This window comes from Anas acuta, chromosome 5 (genome assembly GCF_963932015.1).
Source record: "Anas acuta chromosome 5, bAnaAcu1.1, whole genome shotgun sequence".
Classification (NCBI taxonomy): domain Eukaryota; kingdom Metazoa; phylum Chordata; class Aves; order Anseriformes; family Anatidae; genus Anas; species Anas acuta.
In genome coordinates, this window is record NC_088983.1 from 39,334,822 (window position 1) to 39,360,469 (window position 25,648).

The following is a 25,648-nucleotide window of genomic DNA, read 5'->3' on the forward strand; positions in this document are numbered from 1 at the left end:
TTTCTTTTTTTTTTTTTTTTTTCAAAAGTAATCATTATGGCTAAGGGATCAGACTGAAAAAATGTGTTTTTTTTTTTTTTTCCCATTTTTTAAAATTATGAAGCAATTTCACATGCTTCCCTGTGCTTAGGTAAAATGCAGAACAATCAGTAACAGGTTCATCCACAGCAATAAAATGCAGATGTTAGAAGAAAAGAGCATCCCGAAACACTCTTTAAAACAGAACGTTAAGGATAAATATACTCATTTTAACTGATCTATGTAAAACACACATTCATATGTAAATGAGCAAAGAACAATTCTACTCCATAATTGATGTTATTCTTATTTTAAATTAACGCTCAAACTTTCATCAGGCTTGTGAATAATTCACCTTGAACAATGATATTAAAATACAATGCTTAATATGTGATAAATAAATCCATACCTTTCATGAACCCTGCCTCTCTCATCACCTAAAGTAACCGTCACTGTACAATTTTTATTTAGGTCAAAATTCTCACTGTAAAAATGATAGTCTGGTGTTACCCAGCCAACCCAGACACAGGATGGGTCTTGCCCAGCAAATATCCGCAACGAATAAAAATACTGAAAAGAGGAGAAGAATAAATTAGTAATAAAAATCTAAGCCATTTTATGGAGGAATAGTCAAACAACAATTAAAAAAATCTCAATGTACATCCAACTTTAATAAAAATTATTCACAGCAAGCCATTTTAAATTCTCATAAAATAAAACTAGTATAGTAGATTGACACTGTGAAGTTTATGCCTCAGTCATACAGCTCTATGCATTATTCCTTATACACAGAATTGTATCTTAGCGAATGATTAAAAGGCTTCTCTCAGCAGATCAATTTCTGTTGAACACGATACCGCTACTAAATCTACTTCACAAAGTAAGAAGAATTAAGGCACCTCAACATATTTGCTTACCGTAGTAGAAGGAACAGAAATTTCTTGGCTGTGTTTTCTAAAGACAGAGGAACACCAGTAAATTAGTTAAATAAATATATATTATTTAAAAATAAATAAATAAATAAACTTTTCATTCTTAAACTAAGTGTACTTCCATGCATGTAACTCATGCTTGCAGGGTGCTAAGAATTCATGGTATCAGTAAATTAAGCATGCAAAGACTTTTTAGGATGCATATATAGACCCAAAATAGTTGCCTACAGTTAAGGTGGAGAGTTAAGGTTCAAAGGTGCTGAACTGAGCAGTACCTGGGATCTTTAAAAGTCTGTCCACAGTTTTTTTAAATTTATATAGAAGGAAAACTGAACTTTTCCAATAACAATGAACTACTGAACAATAACGTAGATGAACAGCAATACAGTGGGCACAGGACTCAGCTGGTTTTCCAGACCACCTGAAGAGCTTTGTAAATCCCACTGATTTCAAAAGGATGGTGGATGCTTAGCAATGAATGTCCATAAACCTTTCGATGCATCTTTTCTGAAAAGATTTTCTGATGTTGTCTGTATATAGCATTTTGCAGCAAATTTGCTATAAATTAAATAAAAACATCAAAAACCAAAAAATATCACTAATAAACATCCTATATTAATGTGTGCTTAGCACAAAAGTTAATATGAAACCTTGAATGCATAACAACAAGACTAATAGAACATACTAAATTTACATTAGGAGAATTAAATAGGATAACTGAATAAAATCTAAGTCTAACCGTTTTTGGAAAATATCAGATGAGGCATTTTCCACACCCATGCCAAAGTTGAATGATGAACGGAACTCAATAGGCATACTCAAACGACAATATATCATGTCTGAATTGCTGTTCTGTGTGCCAAACGTTTTGTGAGTAACTTTTAACCGAGGTGGACTCTCAATGGTTCCATCAATTCTCCATATCTAAAAATAACAGAAATAATTTTATTATAATACTGTTCCAAGAAAAACACACATAACTTTCAGTAACTAACTGAAGAATAAGGTAAGTGAAAGAGCTAACAAACTTTTCAAAGTTAATTAAGAACTTTATTTAAGACCATGAAACTAGCTCAAAGAGCAAGGGAAGCCAAGGATTCCCCCTATTTTGACTATACTCATTATTTTCAAGATGTTCCATACAAAATTTTCAAAAAGAAAAGCACAGATTTTATTAATTCAATTTATTTACAGTGAACAAGTCACTGAAAAACTGCTTTAAAAGAATCAGCAGTTTCTACCACAATTAGAAGTTATATCATGTAGAATCCTTCAGAAGATCACCGTAAAGCCTGAGCCTGATGTTTTTGCCTGTGCTGAAAAAAATGGTTGTGCTTTTAAACTTAATCAGGGGTAAGAACATTTCAAAAAGTTTTTACGACAGAAATACAGTTGAAATAATCCTGACCAACTGATTAAAATGCTGAGATCATTCAGTTGGAACTGAGTGAAGTAAGCAGATTTTGAAGGAAATGTTCAAAGACAAATACTAGGGATTGTAGTAAAAAGGTAATTAGGAAACCACAGCAGAGTAGCTAACCAAATTTAATTAGGAAACCACAGTCCAAGTAGCTAACCAAAGCAACATAGATTAGTAATATATATACTAGAACAGGTATATTCGCATGAATTATTATACTACCATAAATGAAGTTGGAGATATGAAGATCATATCCAGATGAAGATCATCTGGAATTATCTAAAGATGACTTAATAGATTTATATGACAAACTATCTGATGACAGTAAGTATTAGTAAGGGTTTAATGTCTCAGCTTGCTAAGCAAACAGTTGATAAACAGGTGTCTTCCTAACACGTAACGTTACCTCTATGTGAGGATGATTTTTTGGCACATTGACAAATGTTGGTAAGCGTTTACTGAACCACATAGCAACATCTCGGTTCATATTTACTGCAAAAGGTTCAAAACCTTCTTGAAGGCCACACATTGTATAATACTTGAATGTACTGGCATCCATTCCAAGGTTCATACGTCCAATCTGAGACAGACCCAGTGCGCAAATTGGAACAAAACCTAAGAAAATGATACAAGAACAAACCAACCAACCAAACAAACAAAGCAAAACAAAACAAACAAAAAAAAACCACACACACACAAAACACACAGTAATTAATTTTAAGAAAATAAATATTTTAATTTGAATCCATCTAATGTGAACTAAAATTTAGCTCCTAGACAAGATGCGCACGAAATAATGACAGCAGCAAGGATTTAAAGCTACCTTAAATATTAATGGCTAAGATCAACATAATTGCTAGTGAGTACATTGGATATTATAAACACCATGCCATTTATTTAAACATTAATCTGGTTTAACAGTTGTTATTACTAAACTCTGATTTTGTGAAAAAAGAACAAAACAATGAAAACAGCTTTTTTGACTATTAGATCTGAAAAAATGAGATTTGATCAAGTTAGTTATTCATTTATTAGAAGAATTGTTTATCTTCATCATTTTTAGACTAATAAACTGCCATTGTAAAATGAACTGGACACTGGAACACAAACTTGACTAGATCAAAGCTAATAACAAATGTTAAGTATAATCTGAGGGCACTGAAGTTTCAAATGGACTTTCAGGTGAGGTTGAGGTATCTCACCCTGTTTAAAATTTGTTTTCTTACCAGTGTCTACAAATTTCTGGCCAACCTTCATCTGTCCATCATTTATGATAAACAAATATGGATTTATTTAATGAAGGCATTTTTATGACCAAACATTTTCAATTTCCAGGTAGCAGACCATATCAGCAATAATAAAAGGATGTTGAATGATTATGCCATCTCTTCTGGTACAGAACTCAGAGAAACCGCAGTGAAAAGCCAACAGTTCCAGTACAACAGAAATTCTCTCACACTTCAACCTTATGCCTTCAGGAAAGCTCTCTTAATTGTGTCCCTTATTCTTTACCCTTAGAAAAACTGTATCAATGGTCAGACCAAAGATGGACACTGAATAATTGCGAAGTCTTCTGTTAATTATTAATGAGCATGTAACTACTATCAGTTGGAGGAGATATCCTTTCAAAGAAAATGTAAAACAATTTGAAAATAACCCCTGCCCCCAATAAAGTCATGTAGATACATGTGTTCAAAAAAGAATGAGAAACAAAAAAAGAAAAAGAGTCCAGGAGAAGGAGAAACGAAGATAAACTATGAATAGGATGGGGAAAAAATTACAAATCAGACTCAAATTTACATTTATGTTGCAAAGATTTGTTCTTTTGGTTCAACCTCTTACCATATAGCACTCATTTTTGTCCTTCAGAAGCAAGAATACAATTAACATAAAATGCGTTTGCTCCAGTGAGAAAATCAATTCTATAGTTTGAGCTTCTGGGAATTTTTCTAGGTGCTTATTATTACTGCTACTTGCTATCACTGAAGTTCAGCCCTGAGTTTAAGCCTAGAAAGGCTTGAAGAAAATTCACCTGTTTTGATTGTTGGAGTTCCATTGTATCTACTTGTGGCTGAAGGAAAAATAAAAGAAAACCAATTTGTCCTCTCAAAGTATATTTTTATGAAGTTAAAGTGTACTATGATTTGAAGGCTTACATCAGTGAAATAAGATGTAAAGGCACTGATGGAAATACTCAACAGGAACAGACTGTAAGCTGGAGCAACTGAGAATCAAAACTTGTTAGGTTTGTGTAGCAGCAATAAGTGCAACAGGATCCTTAAAATTTCCCAATGAAATTTCCACAGACTATAAACTAAAGCAGAATTTGAAGCAGCAGCTTAAAAAAATCTTTGCATATGTCAATACTATTTAGAATGTTTTTAAAAAGAGGAAAGAAAAGTCTGTGGATATCATAGCATTAAGTATTGCTAAATGGAATTTGTTTAGTACTCTTGATTAACAATAAAATAACATTTTTTCTGCTTCTCCAAATGAGAGATTGTTATAAAGTGACAGGAACAGCAATGAAAAGACTTTTGGTTATATGTTAGATAGTCAGTGAGGGAGGAGCTCATAAATAACACAATGAAACCTATAGTGAGTAATTCCCAAAGACAACCAAAAACCTATTTGTAATGCTGAAGTTGACAGCTGTCTAAAAAATGCTGTCAGGCACACTTTAACTATTATTCTGGTATTTGCTATGCTGATTTCAGGTGGCAATTCTGCCTGGTGAATGGGATTGTTTAATACTATGTTTTCATAAAGCTTGGTTGAAAAACACCATAATTACCATAGTTTTAGCAGATCCTTTGGACTTCAGCATTCTGTACAAATTTCTGCTTTCAGAAAATTTTTAGAAGAAAGTTTATGTCTAGTAGCTAGCAACTCTTGATATTGAGAAAATGAGATACAGATTACATTTAAGCTTTTCACCTGAATAATTTGAAAACATTATAACATCATGGTAAATTTCACCACTGCTCCAAGTACAAAATTGGTGGGGTGATATTCTGTGGCATTAGGGCATAAGGAGCTCAAAACCATGAGTACAAGGAAGTTTAAGAATTAACTGGAAAAAACAAAACAATGTATATAATAAATCTTATTTTGCAGCTTGCTAAGCCGTTATTGACAGACTAGTTTTTCTGCTTTTTTTTTTTTTCTCTTTCCTCATAACCATGCAAATATAAAAAGAAAATTACCACTTTCTATTCCAAAGTCAGCAAATGCAAGTTCTGAACCTTTACTGGTTATAAGCAATTCTCCATTCAAAGTAAAGATAATGGATTTGTCATCCAAGTTTATCATGCAACCAACCACATCTCCTGGTTGCCAACTTCGTCCAAAGAATCCACTGCCTTGATGCCAACGTTGGCCCTAAATAAAACAAACAAATAAACAAGCAAACAAACAAGTAGATAAACACCATGCTAAAATTCAAAAATAACACATGCATTTTCAGGAAAGAGAAATCTGAAAAAAAGGTACTAGTCAGTCAAGAAGAGAATTATTTTATAGACAGCTAAAATTATCGAGTGTAACATTCTAAGTGAATAAAGCTTTATAATTCATTTAGAGCAAACAATGAAACAATTAAACAAGGGCAAAATTCTACCCTTAATTTTTGTTTTTCTTACTCTTTTACTTTCCAGGATCTCAAACTAATTCACAAGCAGTACTAACTTTCACGTAATTAAGTTAGTATATTAGTTATTTCATATAGTGAACCAAAGACACCCTAACTTCAGTAATATGAAAATAATAATTTAGAACCTGGATAATAATCAATGCTTACTGGACTCCACTTCTTACATGCAGTGTCATTATCATCCTTCTGGTCCTTTAATAAACAATGTGCAAAAAGCAAAAAAGACAGAAAGGGAAAACACATCTGTGGAAGTTGTGTTTTGTTGTCCAGTTGTTGAAAAAACTTTGTTTTATTTTTGTGAATTATCACTTCAAAATAATAATAAAAAAAAAAGTGAATGGTGAAGTTTCTTTACTCTTACAATAGACTTCCTTACTAAGGTGGTATATCCTAGGAAGATAGATATAAAACAACGCACCTTTGTTAGCATAATTACAATGACCAGAACCAAAATGCAGATATAATTCAGCAAGAAACAGAGTCCAGAGATATCTTTATATGAATGCAAAATATTTCCATAGTTGAACTGGAGTATACAGAGGAAACATATACTGTCATCTTCTGCCTAGCCTATTCATAGGTAAAAAATAATACAAAGGTAAGAATGCACTGACTTTGCTTCCTTCAAAAACAAATGCTTGGTCATCAGCTCCCAGTTCTATATCAGGTCTACAGCCTGGCCTGGCCCAGCCAACACGCATGTCTCCACCTGTCACAGCTTCAAATTCAAAGTACCACTTTCCAGACTTCACTGCATAAGACTGTTCGACTCTGAAAAAACGTATCTTGTCAATGCTGACTTTTTCCGTTGTTTGATCAGCTGCAAAAATGAATAAGTAGAAAAAAAAATCACCGTATTTCGTAATTAGATGAAACTATAAATGCCACAGTTTAGTTTTTCATCTGTACCAACTGTTTTCTGTCTCAGAAAACAGACATTATCTACCCTTGTAAGTTGAAGAGCCTTCATAGTAAATGTTAGAAAAGGAGGAAAAATAATCAGCATACAGATGCAGCATACGTGTAGATGTAGTGCTTAGTGACATGGTTTAATGTTGGACTTGGCAGTTCTAGGGTAAAGGTTGGACCAGATGATCTCTGAGGTCCTTTTCCAACCTAAATGATTCCATGATCCTATACAGAATGAGTGACTATCAAATATTTATAATCAAAATATTTCAGTGACTATCACTCTATGCAGAGCCACAAACATATACTTGACTGGAGAAGACATCAGAAGTGTAAGATTACTACACACAACACAATCCAATGCTAAAATCCAATGAAACTTTAACTAAAGCTGCACATTATCTATTTTACTAGTAATATTGGTAAGATAAGCAATGTATGTAGCTTATATACTTAGGAATTTGGATTTTAAAAATCTTTTTAAAGGCAAAGTAGCTTTACCTTTATTATATTAGAACTATTAATGAATTACTCTTGAAACATTACAGCTGCAGTGTCTAAAAACAGGAACTGTAACGTGAGGTATCTGATTATTTTTCCAATACTATCTTAATTTTAGATAAGCATACATGTATTTCAAGCTTTTCATGCAAAATGAAGCAGGAAATAATGAACTGTCTCTGATCACAATTTCAGAACATTTTAAACAGCAATTTCCAAATGAAAATTAGTATGTCTACACACTACAGATTTTCTCCAATCTGAAAATCACAGAAACTATAATTATTGTACCATCAGCTAAAAACAATCTTTTAAAAAACATATGTAACATACAAGACATTAAAAAAGTATATTTGCACCTTTCATTCAAGTCCACAGCAGAAATATATAGTATTAATTCATCCCTTATATGTTTTGCCTATCTATTCCAGTGTCTTTTTTTTTTTTTCCTAGCACTGAGGGGAAAAAAAAGGCCATGATTCTTACTGAATGTACATACCTATTTCTTGATCAGGTGGCTCAACACTATAACCATAGCCTGCAAATGTTCTAACAGCTTCACGGAGGCTATCTCTGTTCGATTTTTTAGTACGTTCATCTAATAATGCATATGGCACTAGCCGAGGATTACGTTTGTTCTTTAGATCCTAAAAGGAGTTATAAAAAAGAACAAAAAGAAAATTGCTTTTAAACATGACAAAGAATGCATATAATGAGACAGATTGTATTCTAAAATAATGTTAGGATTACAAGAAAAAACTATTGATGAAGAACAGTTCTGTGAATGAACAGTTCTAGGTCAAAAGAATATTAAGCCCAATTGTTAAGGACGTTAAAAAACTAAAGACAAGAATGAAAGAGAAGAATGCAAATATATACTCTGATATCCTGCAGTTGCAGCCATGCAGGCCTGATAATGTACTCAGACCTGCATAAGCAAAGCTTTTTTCCCTGCTCCTTCCACTTTTTCCTGATTTCCCAATACATTCAATATTTACCCTCTTATTTAACACTCCCAATTGATATTCTAAAATACAAAATGTCATATCCTTTGCTTACTCTAAATGTGCCTAAAATGTCCATACCTGCTGAATGCCATAGGTCCATCCTTGCTTTATTCTGTCTTTTGCCCAGACATTATGTGCATTTTCTGCTAGTTTGTCAACTAGGAATTCTTGAGAAGGTAACAATTTCACTTCAGAAAGATCAAGAGGGGCAGGTTTATATCCATTTGACATCATGTAACTGTAAGTCAACAATGGAAAACAGAGAGGTAAGATAGCTCACTGATAGTATTTAAATTCTATTGGGCATTCATAGCATAAGGTTCACTTTCTCCCTCCACTTTTCCTGCTCTCTCTTTCCTTTCCAAAAGTTCTAAATTGCATTTGGTCATTAATTAGGATGTTTTATGTATACACATAAAATTTTTATGTATATACATTTTATGTATATACACTCTGTACTGTAGCAGAGTTTCTCATTTTCTACCTTCATTGGGTTTATTTGCACACAAACTAATTAACTGTGACCTAGCTCTGTATGTCGGAACTCAAAAATGTTGCTGTGAAAACCTGTGAAAAAAGTTGTCTGTGTGATAACCTCTCATGAAATTATTTTTATGTATAAACCTTTTGCATTATTAAGTACTGTTTCTGATGCAAGTGTGTAAAGATTGCATTACCATTTTTTCAACAGAACAAAACATATTGTAACTTGTTCTTCCCACATTTCTATTGAGCAGTAGGTCTAGCAGTTTTTTAGCAGTAGGTATTAATGCTCCTCTTCAAATAGACCACTCTGCTCAAACCACGTAACTTCCATTTCTTAACAACACTCAGATAATGATGTTAAGATCTTTTTTGTTCTGTTATTGAAGACAACAGTACGAAAATGGTATTATGTTTGACTGCTTGCAGTATGAACCTCAGGAAAGGTTCTTTTCCCCCTTTTTAAAGGCATCTAATGAATCCAGATTACCATCTTCCATATCATAAAGCTCTTTATTTTACTACTTTGTTTAAAAACCTAACTGAATTTCTCATGGATGAAGGTGTTCGGGGAAGACAGTTTATGGGATTATAAATGAATGTAAAATGGCAAGTATCCAAATCACCGTTCCTGTCTTCAAGTTTTCTTGAAGAACAGAACTTTAGCTTGTCCCAGGAGGACTGCAGAATCCCCACAGAAAAGGCTAAAATGTAGACATAATGCTCAATTCCTTTTCACCACACTTGGGGTGATTACTACTGATTACTGTAATTACTACTGATTACTTATTATAGATCACACACCTATTTCAGCTCCCTGACTGTCATAGTTTAGCTAGCAAGTAAAAACTGAATTAAAAAATAATAGATTTTGTGCAATAATCTACACACGTACATTTCCAAGCAACATGCAACATTCTACAACTCTCATTTTCTGTTTATTATTATTATTGTTATTATTATTATTATTATTTTCCTCTTGTATTTGTTTTCCAAGTTGTACAGACTGAAGAAAATCTTTAAAGAGATGTATTAATAACATCTCTGGAAATGCATACGTTGACCAAACTTTTTCTTGGAGGGGAATAAAGGAGAGGTGTAAAATGAAACCGGAAGTTATGGAGAAAGGCTATTTCAAGATCAATTTACTATTCATACATTATGCATACTCTGCTTTGCTCTGTGACAGAAAAGCACTGAAATGTTGCTTTCAACTTTGGAATACTTATTCTAAGACCTCATCACATTTACACCACATGCAATTTTATGTCTATGTAGCTATTTGTGTCTCTCTGAATCACTCCAACAGGTGATGTAAAGCAGCAGTATTCAGAGTCAACCACCATCACAGGCAGACAGGCAGTAGATCAACCAAGCACTCAAGGCTCCTATAAAGTTGTGTTTGTTTGTTTGTTTGTTTAAAAAAAAAAACAAAACAACATTACAATATTTTTCTTTACTTAATACACTGGTGTTGCAACTGATATAATGATAGCTAGCATAAGGTACATACTTTTTAGGAAGCTTGACTTTTTTAAGATCTTCCTCTGCTGCTGGATTAGCATGAACAATGTGACACCCAAGGGCCAAAAGGGTTCTACCAATACAGAAAAATGACAGTATTAAAGCACAATACTGTAGGGCTCACCCAGTTTTCTTTATCTTTGTTTTTAGTATAAATACACAGAACTACTGATATTTAAAAAGCAGTAAAGTCATTCAAAATGATGGAATATCAAAACCCAAATACTTTAAGTTTCCCCAAAAATAAAATAAAAAAATAAAACTACAACATGTAAACAAGTACAAATCTGTGCATTGAAATCATGCCATTTTGATTAAAGCCAAAAGGGTTTGGTGTTGTTTTCTTCTTTGTATGTCTGTAGAGATAGGTGTTTCTAAATCTTTCTGAATGCGTTCCTGGAACTTCTAGCAAAATCAACAGAACACACTCTGATTGAGATATCCTAATGAGGTAGCATGTTTTCGTATCTTATAATAATATAATATGCTTGAATAAAAAATAAACAAACTTTTAATTCAAAGCTCACTTGAGAGTTTCAGTTGACATTTGCAGATTATAATTCTTCTCTGTCTCGGGTAATTTTGAGAATTCTACAAGACAAGGGTGATGCCTTTTATTATCATCCCGTATCTGTAACGAAGCAACAGAAAAGAGCATTTTCCTGATATCAGAATCAAGTCAGGATCTGACAATTATAAACTGAGTAAAGAATCAATTAATTCTTTGAAATAAATAAAACAATACAATTTATCTTTACTCAATGACAGTTACGCATGATTATATAAATGAACATTCTTATTATTCATTTAAAATGTACACTATAAGTACTCTCCCATAACCAACAAAAAATAGAAAAAATATAGCTATTTCATGGATTCTGCATAAATACATGAATCACATGAAAGCAAGCCTGCAAACTCAATGAAGATTTCTACTGAAAACCTGAGCAATATATGGAGAAAGTCCTCAAAAACCCTACTTCTGTTACCAATAGAAGTGAATTTCCATATGGGACATACTGCTTGGTATCTCTTTGATCCCAATGTTAGAGTAACCAAAAAATTAGATGTGGAGTTACTCGCTATTGGTTATGATTTTCAGTAGAATTCCATCTTGGTTTAAATAGGATGTTTCCAATGAATGTATTTATTCACACGATTCGTAATAGCTACAGTGTTAGAATATGTGCCTTCACACAATCACAGAATCACAGAACTGTAGGGGTTGGAAGAGATCTCGAAAGATCATTGGGTCCAACCCCCCTGCCAAAGCAGGTTCCTCAGAGCAGGCTGCCCAGGTAGGTGTCCAGACAGGCCTTGAATATCTTCAGAGAAGGAGACTCCACAGCCTCCCTAGGCAGCCCGTTCCAATGCTCTGTCACCCTCACTATGAAGAAATTCTTTTGCATGTCAGTGCACAACTTCCTGTGCTCTAACTTGCAGCCATTGCCCCTTGTCCTATCCCCACAAACCACTTAGAAGAGGTTGGCTACATCCTTCTGTCCCCCACCCCTCAGATATTTATATACATTGAGGAGATCCCCTCTCAGTCTTCTCTTCTCCAGGCTGAGCAGATCCAGGTCTCTCAGCCTTTCCTCATAGGGAAGATGCTCCAGGCCCCGTATCATCTTTGTGGCCCTCTGCTGGACTCTTTCCAGGAGATCCCTGTCTTTCTTGTACCAGGGAGCCCAGAACTGGACACAGTATTCCAGGTGAGGCCTGACCAAGGCAGAGTAGAGGGGGAGGATCACCTCCCTTCACCTGCTGGCCATGCTCCTTTTAATGCATGCCAGGATCCCATTAGCCCTCTTGGCCACAAGGGCACAGTGCTGGCTCATGGTCAACCTGTCATCCACCAGGACCCCCAGGTCCCTCTCCTCAGAGCTCCTCTCCAGCAGGTCATCCCCCAGCCTGTACTTTGCGTTGTTCCTTCCCAGGTGCAGGACTCTACACTTGCTCTTATTAAATCTCATTTGGTTTCTAAACTTTATGGTGCAAAATTGTCTCCTAATTATTAGTTACTGTCTCCTACTAGTTAACATGATCATCTCCTATTATTAATTTATTTTCTGTGTACATGCTTACAAACCTCCTCTAAACACTCTGCTAAAATTCCCAGTCTGATAGCATGTTTCTGTCTGGTAGCACATGTTGCTGCTAGCACAAATGTGCTACATTCTGGTAGCACATTTAACCTAATATGACAGGATATGACATTCAAAACATACCTTGCCATATGTCCAGCCCAGTTCTATTTTATTCATTCCCCACAGTTCATGGATATTTTCAGCTAGTTTGTCCCTGATCTTTTCAAGATGAAAAGGAAGAGCAATCTAAGAAAAGAACATAGCAATTCCACACATAAGAAAAGGTTTCAGTGACCAAACCCTGTAGATCCAAGATGATCTAGTTTAGTCAAAAACACACAAATGATGAGTTGCTAAAAGAAAGGTGGCAAGCTACCTTAGTTTTTATATTGCTAATTTACATTTGTTGAGTCATATTTTCCTATCCCATAATGGCACACTTAACATACCTGACTGGTGTCTATAGGACAAGGGATAAAGGAAGCTTGGGAGAGGAATTGTGTTGTACCCAGCAAATCCCTCACTCCATCAGAATCTCTCTTGTATTCTTTCACTGGTTCCAGTTTCATCTTCTCTTTTGGAAGCAAGGCTTCATAGCAGGGAGCATAGCCAGCAGGAGGTAGAAATTTAAACTCTCCGTGACGTCCACCCAATAAGAAACGAGCTCTGTGCAATTTACAATGAAGAAATACTCTTAAATACTCAGCATATACTAACATTATAAATACATCATTTAGAGCCATAAACATTTTCTTGAAAACCAAGTATAAAAATGGTGGTTTATTTCATGCTTTGAAAAACACCAAAAAATTACCAGGCATTTCTATGAGCAGATGCCATTAATTACATCATCATCTACCAACTATTTTTGGGCATCTGTTTTTAGCCAAAGCAAAAATAATTATCAGTGCTGTGGTGTATTTTGAAAAAAATATATTTCTTATTTAAAATCAAATGGCTGTAAGTTTAGTGAAAGTTCTAATATATTTAAATGATTGGGAAAATCTAACTTAATTTGGACTGGTGCCATAAAACTACCACAGGGACTATTTATACACCGCTAAGTTTTTCATGTAACTTCTCAGTGGACTCATGCAGGCAGCTGGATATGGATATATATATGGATAAGAATCCACTAAAAATAGGATATGGTGAAACAAAAGGCCCTGTAGTCATAATACAGAAATCAAGCAAACAAAATTACAGCAAATGCTACAACTGGGAATGAGTTTCAAACAAATAGCTTGGATCCCTGCTAAACCCCTAAAGTTTTCTTTCTCCTCAGATATATACTTTTCATATAAACATAAGAATATATCAGGAAAAATAAACACTATCTGACTTTATATTTGGATCCTTATATAGGCCAACATTGGAGGTAAACAACAAAAAAATCACTGATTATTATCTCCAGGAAACAATCCACACATTTCTCATGATGGTGTGACCAGAAGAAGCTTATACCATTTTTTACTTGCACTTTTAGAAATACTAGAACTGTCAGACCAACAGATTTCACTGACAGTAAAAGACTTCAGTAACATATTTAAAGAGAGGAGAAATAGCATGACACAAGCTTTCTCAAACTCATACATACGTACAAGTCACAGATAACTGAAATGGTTCAGTGTTCACAAGAAATGTATTATTATTGATTACTCCTACTAAGCTTATACTTTCTAATTTAATGTTATAAATACCTTGCTTTAATTATTTGAGTGTTCCCAAGGTAGCTAAATATCTGAGGAGACAACTTTGAGCTTAAAGCTCTCTTTATAGCAACTCTCCAAACAGATTAAAAAACTTTTCTTTTTTTTTTTTTTTTAAAGGAGGTTAATTTCATTTTGAGACCTAGAATTTTAACTTTCTAAGTAGGCAAAAGCCAAAGAAAGAATTGAAAGGAAAAGACTTTCACGCATCCTTTGATGACTACATTCCAGTAAATAGCTCCTTGCTTCCTGCCAACTTGGTCAATTTTTCGTTGTTTTAGCAAACTATTCAATCTCATAGGGTCTTTATGATGGTATCATTCCTGCCAAAACCTGTTTTCTCCTTGCTCTTCACTGCATTTCCCTAAGCCTCCACACAAGCTATGGAGTCCTAATTCTGCAGACTCTTTTGATAACCTGATTACTGAAGGAAGCTGTGGCTTTTTGTCTCATTTCAAAATAGATGTTAATATTTCTTTTTCATTTGGAAAAACATATTTTACATTTGCCAGACTTTAAGCTTGAGACGAACCCTCCTGAAAATCAAATATGAAGCAATATAACTCCTAAAAGACAGTTAGAAATTGGTAAACATATTGATTTAGGTCAATTACTACTCTTTTTGCTTTGTTTTGGAATTGGACCATAAATACTTCTATGGTCCAAAAGCACTCTTGATACCTACACCTGCTATTTCAGCAACTTGATAGCAACTGTATTTACTTTTGCTAGCCTGAAAGACAGACAACATTAAGGTAAATAGTCTTTTGCTTATTGCACCTGTGAAAAACAAGACTGCAAGATAACAGCATTCAATGTACCTCGTACTTAATTACAAAAAGCACCAGGCACTCAAAGATGCTGACTTTTCATCTCAACACATACAGACTATCCAACTATTCATCTAAAGACATCCAGCTTTAATAATGTGTTAGACAGTTGATTTAAATTTAGTCTCATTTCATTTCTCTGTCTCTGCTTTTACACTTTTTTTTTTGTTATTTTTAATGGGATAAATAAATCTTTATAGAAGAAAAGAAAAAATTCTCAGTAAAAATATGCTGTATAAATTCCTCTATTATCTGAATAGCTATATTGTAGTACTACAAGCATAGCTGATAGCACCATTGTTGTAGGGAGAAAAAAGGACAGATATGGAGAAAATGCCTATGGTAAAAAGAATGAAAGACAGTCTGAACAAGCAGGTGCTGAAAAGGGTTAAGAGGGGAAAAACTGATGCTGGAATGATCAAAAAGACTCAGAATCAGAGACTGAGAAAAGTCAAAGAAAACAGGAAAAACAGGAATGCCACATGAGAAGCAGAAACACAAGTGTTTCCACCCAGTGCAGAACAATCTGTTGCACTCTGTACTAATAACATTTCTCTGATATTAACAGACAGAAGACAACATATAACCTACTACCTCCATCAGCTACAATTAACTACAAGGGAGAGTGTTCTCACAAAATAAGCAAACAATGTTAATAAGAATGAAGAAAGCTAATCGTATTGATTTAGGTGGTTTTCTTACAGGGAAAAGGTAATGAATGTTTTCAGAAGCCTTTGTACTAATGCAACTACATATTAGGGTCACTCCCAGAGAACAAATGAAAACTTATCTATTACCTTCTTCAGTCTGTTTGGTCTCTGTTTATAATGTCATCTTGGGAGCATAAGCATGAGATGGTCAAAATATTCACGTGTTAATCACAGAAAGAAAAGACCACAGCCAGTTTTCAGATTCACTTCATCTCTGAGAAACAAAGATATTTTTTTTTTCTAATGGCCAAATGTATGAAACATTTGTGACTTGTTTTTTCTTTGACTTATGAAACCATATACTGTCTTCTCTGGGTACGCTGAACCCTCATTTCTCAAAAGTTACCATGTATAGAGGAAGCTCTCCTATATATAAAAGTAAGCCAGCCCTTTTTTACTTTCACTCAATCACCAGAATCTCATATTCCTATCCTTATTATTTCTTCTAAGTTTGGCCATTTCTGGCAGCTATTGGTATCTAGACCATCAACATTTTTTCATGGTGAAAATTTTTTATAGGTTATACATATTTTATGCAGAAATCATGCTGAGCCTACAAAAGACAGAAAAATCTCAACCTTTCTTACTGAAAAATTCTCCTTAATTATCTCTACATCTTTCCTTCCTACAGTTGTTGCCTGCCAGTATAAGCAATAAAGATGTTGTAGATGAACTGAATAGAAGTCAGTCATGTTATATCGAACAGTGCAAGGGCTAGTCTTTTGTTGTTGCATTGGCTCTATAATGTCAACAAATATATTTTGGTCACTTAAGTAGACTGACACTTGCAGATTTTCTGAATGAATTAAAGGTAAGAAAACAATAGAAACCTGACAGAATTAAGTTTGTATTTCATTATTTTAGCTATAAAACAGGTAAGGAATGGGCAATGTCAGTAATAAGTTTCCAAAAATGCTCCTCATCAGCATTTTGACTTCACTACTGTGAATATGGTATCATTTTTCCTGATGATTTAGTGTATTTTTCTCTTATCCTCCTGCTGAGAATGCTGTGTAAGAATTTTGATTAGTGTCAAATAAAGTGCTGTGTTTCTAATGTGCCTTTTTTTCCACTGATAATTGGAATGAGACAAAATTAATTTCCCCTAGGTCACCCAATACCCATATAATAATGATTTTCAGACACCGTGACTTGGCCGTGTTGCTAATAGGCTCACATTTTAGCCTGAAGTGAAATTATCCCTGAAAAATCAATACTTTCTTGCCTCCCTCCCTCCCATCTGATATTTGGGCAGACCTGAAACAACAAGACACAATAAATCATATATAAAATCAAATGACATTTTGTGTGACAAGACAGCTAAGAAAAGAACAATTAAGTAGCACTTACTTTACACCTGCTGATAAGCTTACAACAGGGAAGAAAAACCCTTCAGTACAGAAGTTCTCAAACATTCCTTGTACAGGCTGCCCATTAATGCGGAATGAAATGCTGGGTACGCCTAAATCCAAGCAGCAGCTAACCACATCATCAGATGACAACAAATGTTGATTGACAGATGCTACAGCCCTGGGTACTCGACCTAGGAGGAAAAGATTCAAATAATGAGAATTTAAAGACTCTCACACATTTAACAATGAAGTAATAAATACATTTCCGCAAAAATGCCATCAAGGTTTTGCTCTCAGTCACAGAAACATGATCTTGTCCTCATCTGCTTTATGAATGGATCTGATTTTAAAAACAGACAATGAGTTAATATTGCTCAAACTGATATGTGACAGAACAGTGCACAAACTGAGCAACTCACTCAAGACCTCTGACATTGTTCACAAGACACGAACATGCTCAGCTGAAATCATGTGAGTTCACACCGTAGCCTTATGTAAAAGCACTGAGGCACAGCAAATAAAGACCACTGCCTAACACTTATATACCTTTTTATTATTATTATTACTACTTGTGAAATAAAATATTTACATATCTAATAGAGCAAATTCCATTTATGGATGAATCAGAAAGGCATGAGGCTTCTACCAATAACAACAAGCCCAGAACTCATCAGATCTCTAAGCCCTCCCACATACTCTCCAGTTTGATCTACATTCTATACAAAGCTTTCTGTATGAAAGACCTTCATCAATTAAGATTGTTACATATCTTAGGTACAAATCGTAATTGCCAGATCACTTCCACCATTTTACAGAATTATGTAAGTAGAATAAGTATGTACAATCTTAGAGAAATTCTAGCAACTGTTTCACTTCTTACTGCTTTTCTTCCTCCTTTCATTGCTTTCATTTCAAAGATAGTAGGTGATGTCATTTAGTACTTAAATAATTTTGTATTTTATAGCCTTATGCAATATTTCTTTACTGAAATAATACTTATTTAGAGAGTATTTTAGGAACTATAAGAAAGCAATAATGACAACTATCAGCATTTCCTGTGTTGCTATTTGATTCTTAGAATTAGCCACTTGCACTTTCCTGTTTTTTTTCTACAGCAACATACATTAACATGGTCAACAGGTACTCTGCTGTACCATACCTATTTGCTTACAAAAAGTATACTGCGGTTCCCTTTTGGATAAAGTTTTAGGGGAGGCAGACCAGAAAAAAAAGGTCAGCCTTTCTCATACCTCCAAAGCCTGCTTTCCAGCTAACTCTGCACCCCAAAGGGCCCTAACTAATCCCTCTCTAAAACACCCTAAAAAGTTCATTCTCCTATTTTCTACTTTTTCTTCAGCGGCTTTTCTAACACATGCATTATTACAAAAATTAGTTGAACTGCAACAGCTCAGATGAGCCTTCCTGTCACGCTTTTTGCTCTTCTATAGCTCTTACTCAGATCTAGCCAACTGAATGTGCAGTCATGTCCATTTTGTTAACTCACCCCACTAACATTGTTAATCTGCTTGAACAAAGAACAGCTAATGAGACCACAAGTTTAATGTCACTGATCCTTAGGTGACCACAAAATATGCATTTGCTGCTATCCATTACCACTCTTCCTTATAAATGGCAAGTTTAATTGCTTCACTGCAATACGAATTGAGTCTCTTATATTATTACACATATTAAAAAGAATTTATAAAGACTGTATTTTTTCTGCTAAGTCTATTTTAGATAACGTGTTTGATGAACACTATTTTTTTCAAACAGCCTAACAACTACAGGTTTTCAGTTTGATGTACCACTAAAATTTATCTTCTAAAAACAACAGAAGTTGGTAACACTTTGCAGTAATTCTTAGTTCTAATTGACAGAATTATCTTCTATGAAATAATTTACCAAACTCCAAATTCATCTTATTAATATCAATAATAATAATTTCATTTAACATCAATTGTAGATGCAAAGTGAAAGAATACTGCTACATGTAGATCCACATACAATGAATTTGCCTAAGATCAGTGTATCCATTGATTTTTAACAGATACATTAAAGTCAGTATTGATCTCAATCTAGAAAATACCACTTTCTGATCAAAATCATGAAGACAAAAACTAACTATCCGCTAAACAGTCCAGTTGGCATAGTTCAATATTGACTAAAATCTCAGACAAGCAGTATGACCTAAAACTTCATGGTATCCTGAAGTTCTGAATACAGTTCTCTATAAATCAATACATGGTATATGCAACAGATGCATATATATACCTACTGGAACTGAAAGCAGAGGTTGGCAATCCCTGAATGCAAGAATCCCTGAATAGAAGTGGAACTGAACAAAGTACTTACCAGACCACAGATGGAGGCCATCAAAACCGTACGAGTATAGGTCATCCCCAACACCATTGCCCCCCCATCCTTCTCCTCCTCCAGGATAGGGAGCATAACCTGAAGTAGAGGCCCATCCAACTCGTAAATGGGTGGGTTCTGCCGTCAAGAATGGATCAACCTGATCAATTATTAATTCAAAGTACCACTTCTTGTATTGTGCAGAGCCCTCAGCAACACCCAGAAATATGTTCGGCCTTATGCTAAAAAAGAAAATATAATCCAGTTAGTGTAAAACATAAAATGTGGCATATGGGTTATATTGCTGTAAAATAGTCAAATTCACTTTGCAAATATAATACAAGTGATACCAGCAATAGGACTAGAGGGAACGGCCTCAAGTTGCACCACGGGAGGTTCAGGTTGGAAATCAGGAGACTTTTGTTCTCAGAAAGAGCAGTCAGACATTGGAACGGGTTGCCCAGGGAGGTGATGGAGTCACCGTACCATGGGGGTATTTAAGGAAGGATTGAATGTGGTGCTTAGGGACATAATTTAGTGGGTGTAACTGGTGGACCAGATGATCTTGGAGGGCTTTTCCAACCTTAATGATTCTGTAAGTGTAGATGTCCACATTTTGCTTACAGTATTTTATTTGAGATAGGGACTCATTTTGTGACTTCATATAGCTGCTGCAGAATTATCTTCAAAGGCATATGGTTTCATGCTTTGAAAATTTTATAGTTAAAAGACGAATAACAAGATTATAAAAAAAAAAAAAAGGAGTTAGGCTGCTAGGAAATCAAATGCCTTTTAAATCATAAAATATCTCACACAATGTTTACATGCTCCATAATAATTAGTAGACAACACCATACTCTGTATTGAATGAGAAGTAAGCAACTTTCACCTTTCCAAGTAATGTCAATACAGATCTTACTATTATTAACAATTCCTACTTGATAACAGTTTCCAGAGTAATTGCCATATTTGCAGTAAAAATGGATTTTTAGGAAGTTATACATAAAAAAGTCCTATAATATGTGTCTCAATACTGAGAAATGATGAACATGTCTTAGGTTACATTATTTTTGACAATTATAGAAGACATTTAAGTTCATTTTTTTCTAACAATAAACATGTCGCAATACCTTGTCACATCATTAATCAAACGTGTTTGCAAGAGTAAGTCTCTTCTAGGCAATAGATTGTCACAGATCAAATTTTGATTGGCACGAACCGCAACTCCATTACAGACACAGAGAGAGCAAAGCACATCGAGAACCTGAAACAAGAAATCAGAAGAAAGTTGGGTAAAGGCTTTTATTATATACACTGTAGTTCAGTTGTTAACTAACAACTACATTAATCTACATTCAGAATAGACCTAAAGGAAGGAATATAATAGTCACCATCATTACTTTTTGTAAATACTCTTTTTATATATGGACTGAGTATAGTCTATATTACTGATGGTGGATACCAAACATTTGTGGAACACACATTCAGAATAGATGGTTTGCAAAATGCAAATAAATTTCCTTTGAGATTTCATATTCTCATTTCTATTATAAAATAGCAAGGCTATTACAACTGCTTATCAACTCTTCACAATATGTTTTTTTACTAATAATTATTTGAGAAATTTCCTGTGGCTAAAAGAAAGTAGTGGACAACTCTAAGCAGCAATTCTCAGACTACTTAGGAACCTGTTCCAAAAGTATGCTTTCAATAAGCTATTGAAAATCCATTTATATTTTAAATTAGAAGCATTTAAAAGAATTCAATATAAAGCAAAGCAGAGTTTCAGAAAGATCTAATTCTACAGCTTCAGCTCTCTTTTTTTTTTGGTCACAGTCTTGAAAGTAAAAGATTGAATAACTGTCCAACAAATTGCTGGTTAGGATAGAGTTTTGAGCAAAAAGTTTTGGAAAGGAGAACACAGTAACATAGTGTTGCCAAGGAACACAACTTCTCACCTTTGCAAGAAAAACAGAAAAGCTTAAAGATGCATTTGAGATCTGACACAGTCACTGAGCAAATAGCCTGAATGATGTTAACTGTAATAAATTAACTCCAAGATACAGCATCATCTTCACACTGCTGATTACCACTGTGGAAACTGTTGCCCAACACAAATAGCAGCAGAAAAAAAACATTCATGTTAGCCATTCCTGTCCTCTGGCTGGTTCTGAAGAACAAAGCAGCAAGCTACTCTATCCAGGCACTTACAGACATGAGCGAACTTCATTTTCTCAGCTAATACAAAATTAAAGGTACAACTTTTTTTGACTGTTTATCCATATTTATTAGCTTTTCATGTATATTTACTATATTTGAAACAGAAAAGCAATTGAATGTTACTCTTTTAAAAAAAAAAAAAAGAAAAATCTCAACAAAGCAATTTTGCAAACATACTTCCAGGTTATTTTATTCCTTTAAATAAAATAGTATCATGTAATTCCATGTACACATTTCCCTTTTTGTTGTTGTTGTTCCTTATCAATCACTGTAAGCTTATCAATACATCATCAGTTTTTCCAAACATACCTTGTAATTGCGCCCATGTTTATCCAACAATGAAATAATAGATTTTATATGCTCCTCAGCTATTATATTTAAAGCTTCTGGGCTTTCAATCAAGATGCAGTGCAACACTTCCAAAATACCTGTATGAAGACCACAGTAAAAATTTTGCCATTAAATCATCTGCACAGCTGAACATAATCCAAAAGTTCAGTAAATAACAGGATATCTTAAGAGACACTGTTTCTTCTCCAGTCTAAAAAGAGAATGAAAACACTTTCAAAGAGTATTGATATGCCTATGATGTGAGCTACATTAGACATCAATGCTTTATGTAGCTGTTACTTTCTGATTGATTTTGAAAATAGCCATAATTTAAAAAGCATTTAAGAAAAATGCAATTTAAACTCCTTCCTTTCAATAAGGCAGATAAAGGTTCTAGTAGAGAGCATTGTGTAGTATTTTGATATTTTGTTGAACACTGCAATAGAAAAAAAATCTTTAAACAATTCTGTTACTTGCACTTGTGCCCACAAACAACTGTGGTGTTACTTAACAGCAATGAGACAATAGTCTTCATACTTTCTGAAAATTCATCAATTTACTGAAGTCAAATTCAACATTGATTGGACATGGTATTGCACATACCATATAAATGGAGAAAAGAAAACAAAACAAATCACAAAACTGCTTGTTTAAATATAACACTTTGCTTACTAATAATTAAAAAAAATAAAATCCAGATACAGTTTATTTTCTAATGCATGCTGTTTTCAAGCAAAACTGCTCTGACAAATATCATGCACAACATCTGTATGCAGTGTATCGAGAGTTAATTTGCACGGATAAAAGTCTCACCTGAGGAAGATTCTAATCTGTCCAATTTACTTATTAGCCAATCAAGGTTACTGGAAAATTGAGTACAATTGTTTCTGTTGCCACGAATGAGGGCAGCTGAAAAGAAATCCAGAAGTTATAATTTTATAATAATAGTGTTTTTTTTAATCACTAATGTTGATCATGTGTAATTTAACACTTTAAAAATAATGTCACAAAAATAAACAAATACTAAATACATGTGTGTTATGGTAACAAAGAATCAAGATTTTCATTAATTTGACTATCAGAAACTAACAGTTTCTTAAGAGCATGCAGCTTTTGAAGTTGACAGGGCTCTACTTGATAAACCAGAACTTCAGCAAAAATACATTTTATCTCTGTTTATTTCATTTTTTCTCCTATCCTGGTTAGTTATAGAAATTATCCACTACTCTTGTTCAATGCAACTGTTAAGCACTATCATGACCGACAGGTTGAAACAGTTCTATTTCCCACCAATGAGTGGGAAGAATGGTACAAGCACAGGTTGGGTACCATTCTTTAGCCCTACTTTCTGCTTAAAACCTAATACAGATTGGATAGCTTTTAGTCTTCAGTAGCACAAAACACAATGTTATTTTGACTGCACTTTGAAATTTCAGTTGAATGTTCTAAGCAATAGAAACTTCTTTATTCTAGAAGTTATTACTGATCATAGAAATATAACAAAAAGCCTTTTGTGTAAAACTGTCAAGAATTTTTATTATGAAGCATTAATTAAAACAGAACAATCATGTCCAAACTGTACCTGCAGAAGAAAATCAAGATGATATCTTGAAAGGCCTACAGAGCACTAAAGAGTTTTCATCCTGCTTTTCTTTAAACTCTTAAGACTGCAGTAAAAGGCAGGCAATGATATTTCATTACTTTCTTAAGAAATCAGAAGATTTCATGAGAAGCACCTGCATTTCTGCACTACTCATGATCCATGTGAATCTCATGCTTCAAAGCACCACTTCCTAGTGTGTCTTCCTCATATTCAGATGGAACTTCTGAGTTTCAGTTTGTGCCCTTTACTTCTTGTTCTATCATGGGTTACTCTCAAAAAGAGTCCAGACCCATTGTCTTGACACTCCCTTAACATACTTAAATACATTAATAAGATCGCCTCTCAGCCTTCTCTTCTCCAGGCTAAACAGGCCCAGCTCTCAGCCTTTACTCATGTAGGAGGTGTTCCAGTCCCTTAATGATTTTAATAGTCTTCCTCTCTCTAGGATCTCCATGTCTCTTTTGTAATGGGGAACCTAGAACTGGACACAGCACTCCAGATTTGGCCTCAAAGCTGTAAACAGGGAGGATAACTTCTCTTGGACTGCTGGTAACACTCCTCCTAATGCACCCCAGGATACCATTGGCCATGGCCAACAAGAGCAGATTTGCTGGCTCATGGTTAACTTGCTGTCCACCACGATTCCCAGGTCCTTCTCTGCATAGCTATTTACCAGCAAGTCAACCCTCAACCTGTATTGATGAATGAGGTTATTCTTCCCTAGGTGCAGGACCCCGCACTTGCCTTTGTTGAACTTGATGAAGTTCCTCTCCACCCAACACTCCAGCCTCTCCAGGTCTCTCTGAATGGTGTGTCAGCTACTCCTCTCAGTTTTACATGTTTACATTTACAAACCTGCTGAGGGTGCACTCTGTACCTTCATCCAGGTCACTGCAAGTAAGTTGACCGGGACTGGTACCAGTACTGACCCCTGGGGGACACCACTAGCGACAGGCCTCCAACTAGACTGAGCTGCTGATCACAGTTCCAACTCTGAGCTCTGCCACCCAGCCAGTTCTTAATCCACCACAATGAACTCTGTTTTCTGTAGTAAGTATCAGCAAATACATGGAAGAAAATCTATAATTAACATGACAGAATGAATGAAACAAAAGTACTCTTCTTTGGTAGTGAAGCAACAAGTAATTTTTTTTTTTTTTTAACTTCAGCAGAATAATCAAAGAACTTACCTAACAATTTGTAAAGAAGATTTAAAATTTCTTTCCATGTGGTACCATTTTCTTCTCTTGCAATTTCTGCAAAATGAGCTGCACTGTTGTAGTCATTTAAACGATCAATGCAATTCAAAACTAGTGCCAGCATGCCCTATATACATAAAACAGAGAGGAAAAATAACTATATATGAAAAAAGCATGTGCTTTTATATTTTAATGTTCTAATATATTTTTAATATTCATATTAGTATTTTAATATTTTTCACTGTTCTTTTAAAAACTGCATTATCTTAGTTTAAAAAAAGACTGTGCTTATAAAGATATGAATATGTATTTTCCTATATCAAAATCACTTATTGAGGAGAATGATTCTATAATATTCCTTACTCAGCTGAGTGTCATAAAACATAAGGAATAAAACAAAGCTGAGAGTAAAGGCTTTTATTTATTTATTTATTTATTTATTGTAAATAGAACCTTTTTTACAAAAAATCTTCCTTATAGAGAAAAAAACAATTTATACAAAAAGGAACTTTACTTGATTATTAAAGGTTGAAATTTTGCTGGCCAATAAAATATCTGTAAAACAAAGTTGATAAAATACCAGAAGAGATTTTTAACTTCAGTTTGGTTTGAGACTAAAATGACACTGAAAACCTGAAAGGAACTCAACTGTGGCTAAAAATATTGTAAAATATACTTCCTATTTATAAAGAAGCATAATTATTCTGATTTCAGAAAGCAACAATTCTACAATTATGTAATACATATCTTCCAGTAAAGCTAACCTTTTCCCAATTTCTAGACATGAAAAGTTCCTTTTTCATACCATGG

At 34.3% G+C, this 25,648-nt stretch overlaps 1 protein-coding gene across 13 annotated transcripts in view; it reads right to left on the minus strand.

The window, feature by feature from the left end:
* The window catches only part of RYR3 (ryanodine receptor 3), a 222,397-nt gene that overhangs the window by 112,970 nt on the left and 83,779 nt on the right, over positions 1-25,648 (minus strand). For all 13 annotated transcript variants that reach the window (XM_068684285.1, XM_068684283.1, XM_068684279.1 and 10 more), the window contains exons 14-31: positions 24,830-24,965; positions 22,850-22,945; positions 22,016-22,134; positions 20,617-20,750; positions 19,487-19,728; positions 17,133-17,325; positions 12,983-13,199; positions 12,675-12,779; positions 10,974-11,077; positions 10,436-10,519; positions 8,518-8,677; positions 7,932-8,079; positions 6,637-6,842; positions 5,577-5,751; positions 2,777-2,985; positions 1,690-1,874; positions 936-972; positions 428-588 (exon numbers count right to left, since the gene is read on the minus strand). In XM_068684285.1, coding sequence (XP_068540386.1) covers positions 428-588; positions 936-972; positions 1,690-1,874; positions 2,777-2,985; positions 5,577-5,751; positions 6,637-6,842; positions 7,932-8,079; positions 8,518-8,677; positions 10,436-10,519; positions 10,974-11,077; positions 12,675-12,779; positions 12,983-13,199; positions 17,133-17,325; positions 19,487-19,728; positions 20,617-20,750; positions 22,016-22,134; positions 22,850-22,945; positions 24,830-24,965 — 2,711 coding nt within the window. The remainder of the gene's footprint in view (positions 1-427; positions 589-935; positions 973-1,689; positions 1,875-2,776; positions 2,986-5,576; positions 5,752-6,636; positions 6,843-7,931; positions 8,080-8,517; positions 8,678-10,435; positions 10,520-10,973; positions 11,078-12,674; positions 12,780-12,982; positions 13,200-17,132; positions 17,326-19,486; positions 19,729-20,616; positions 20,751-22,015; positions 22,135-22,849; positions 22,946-24,829; positions 24,966-25,648) is intronic.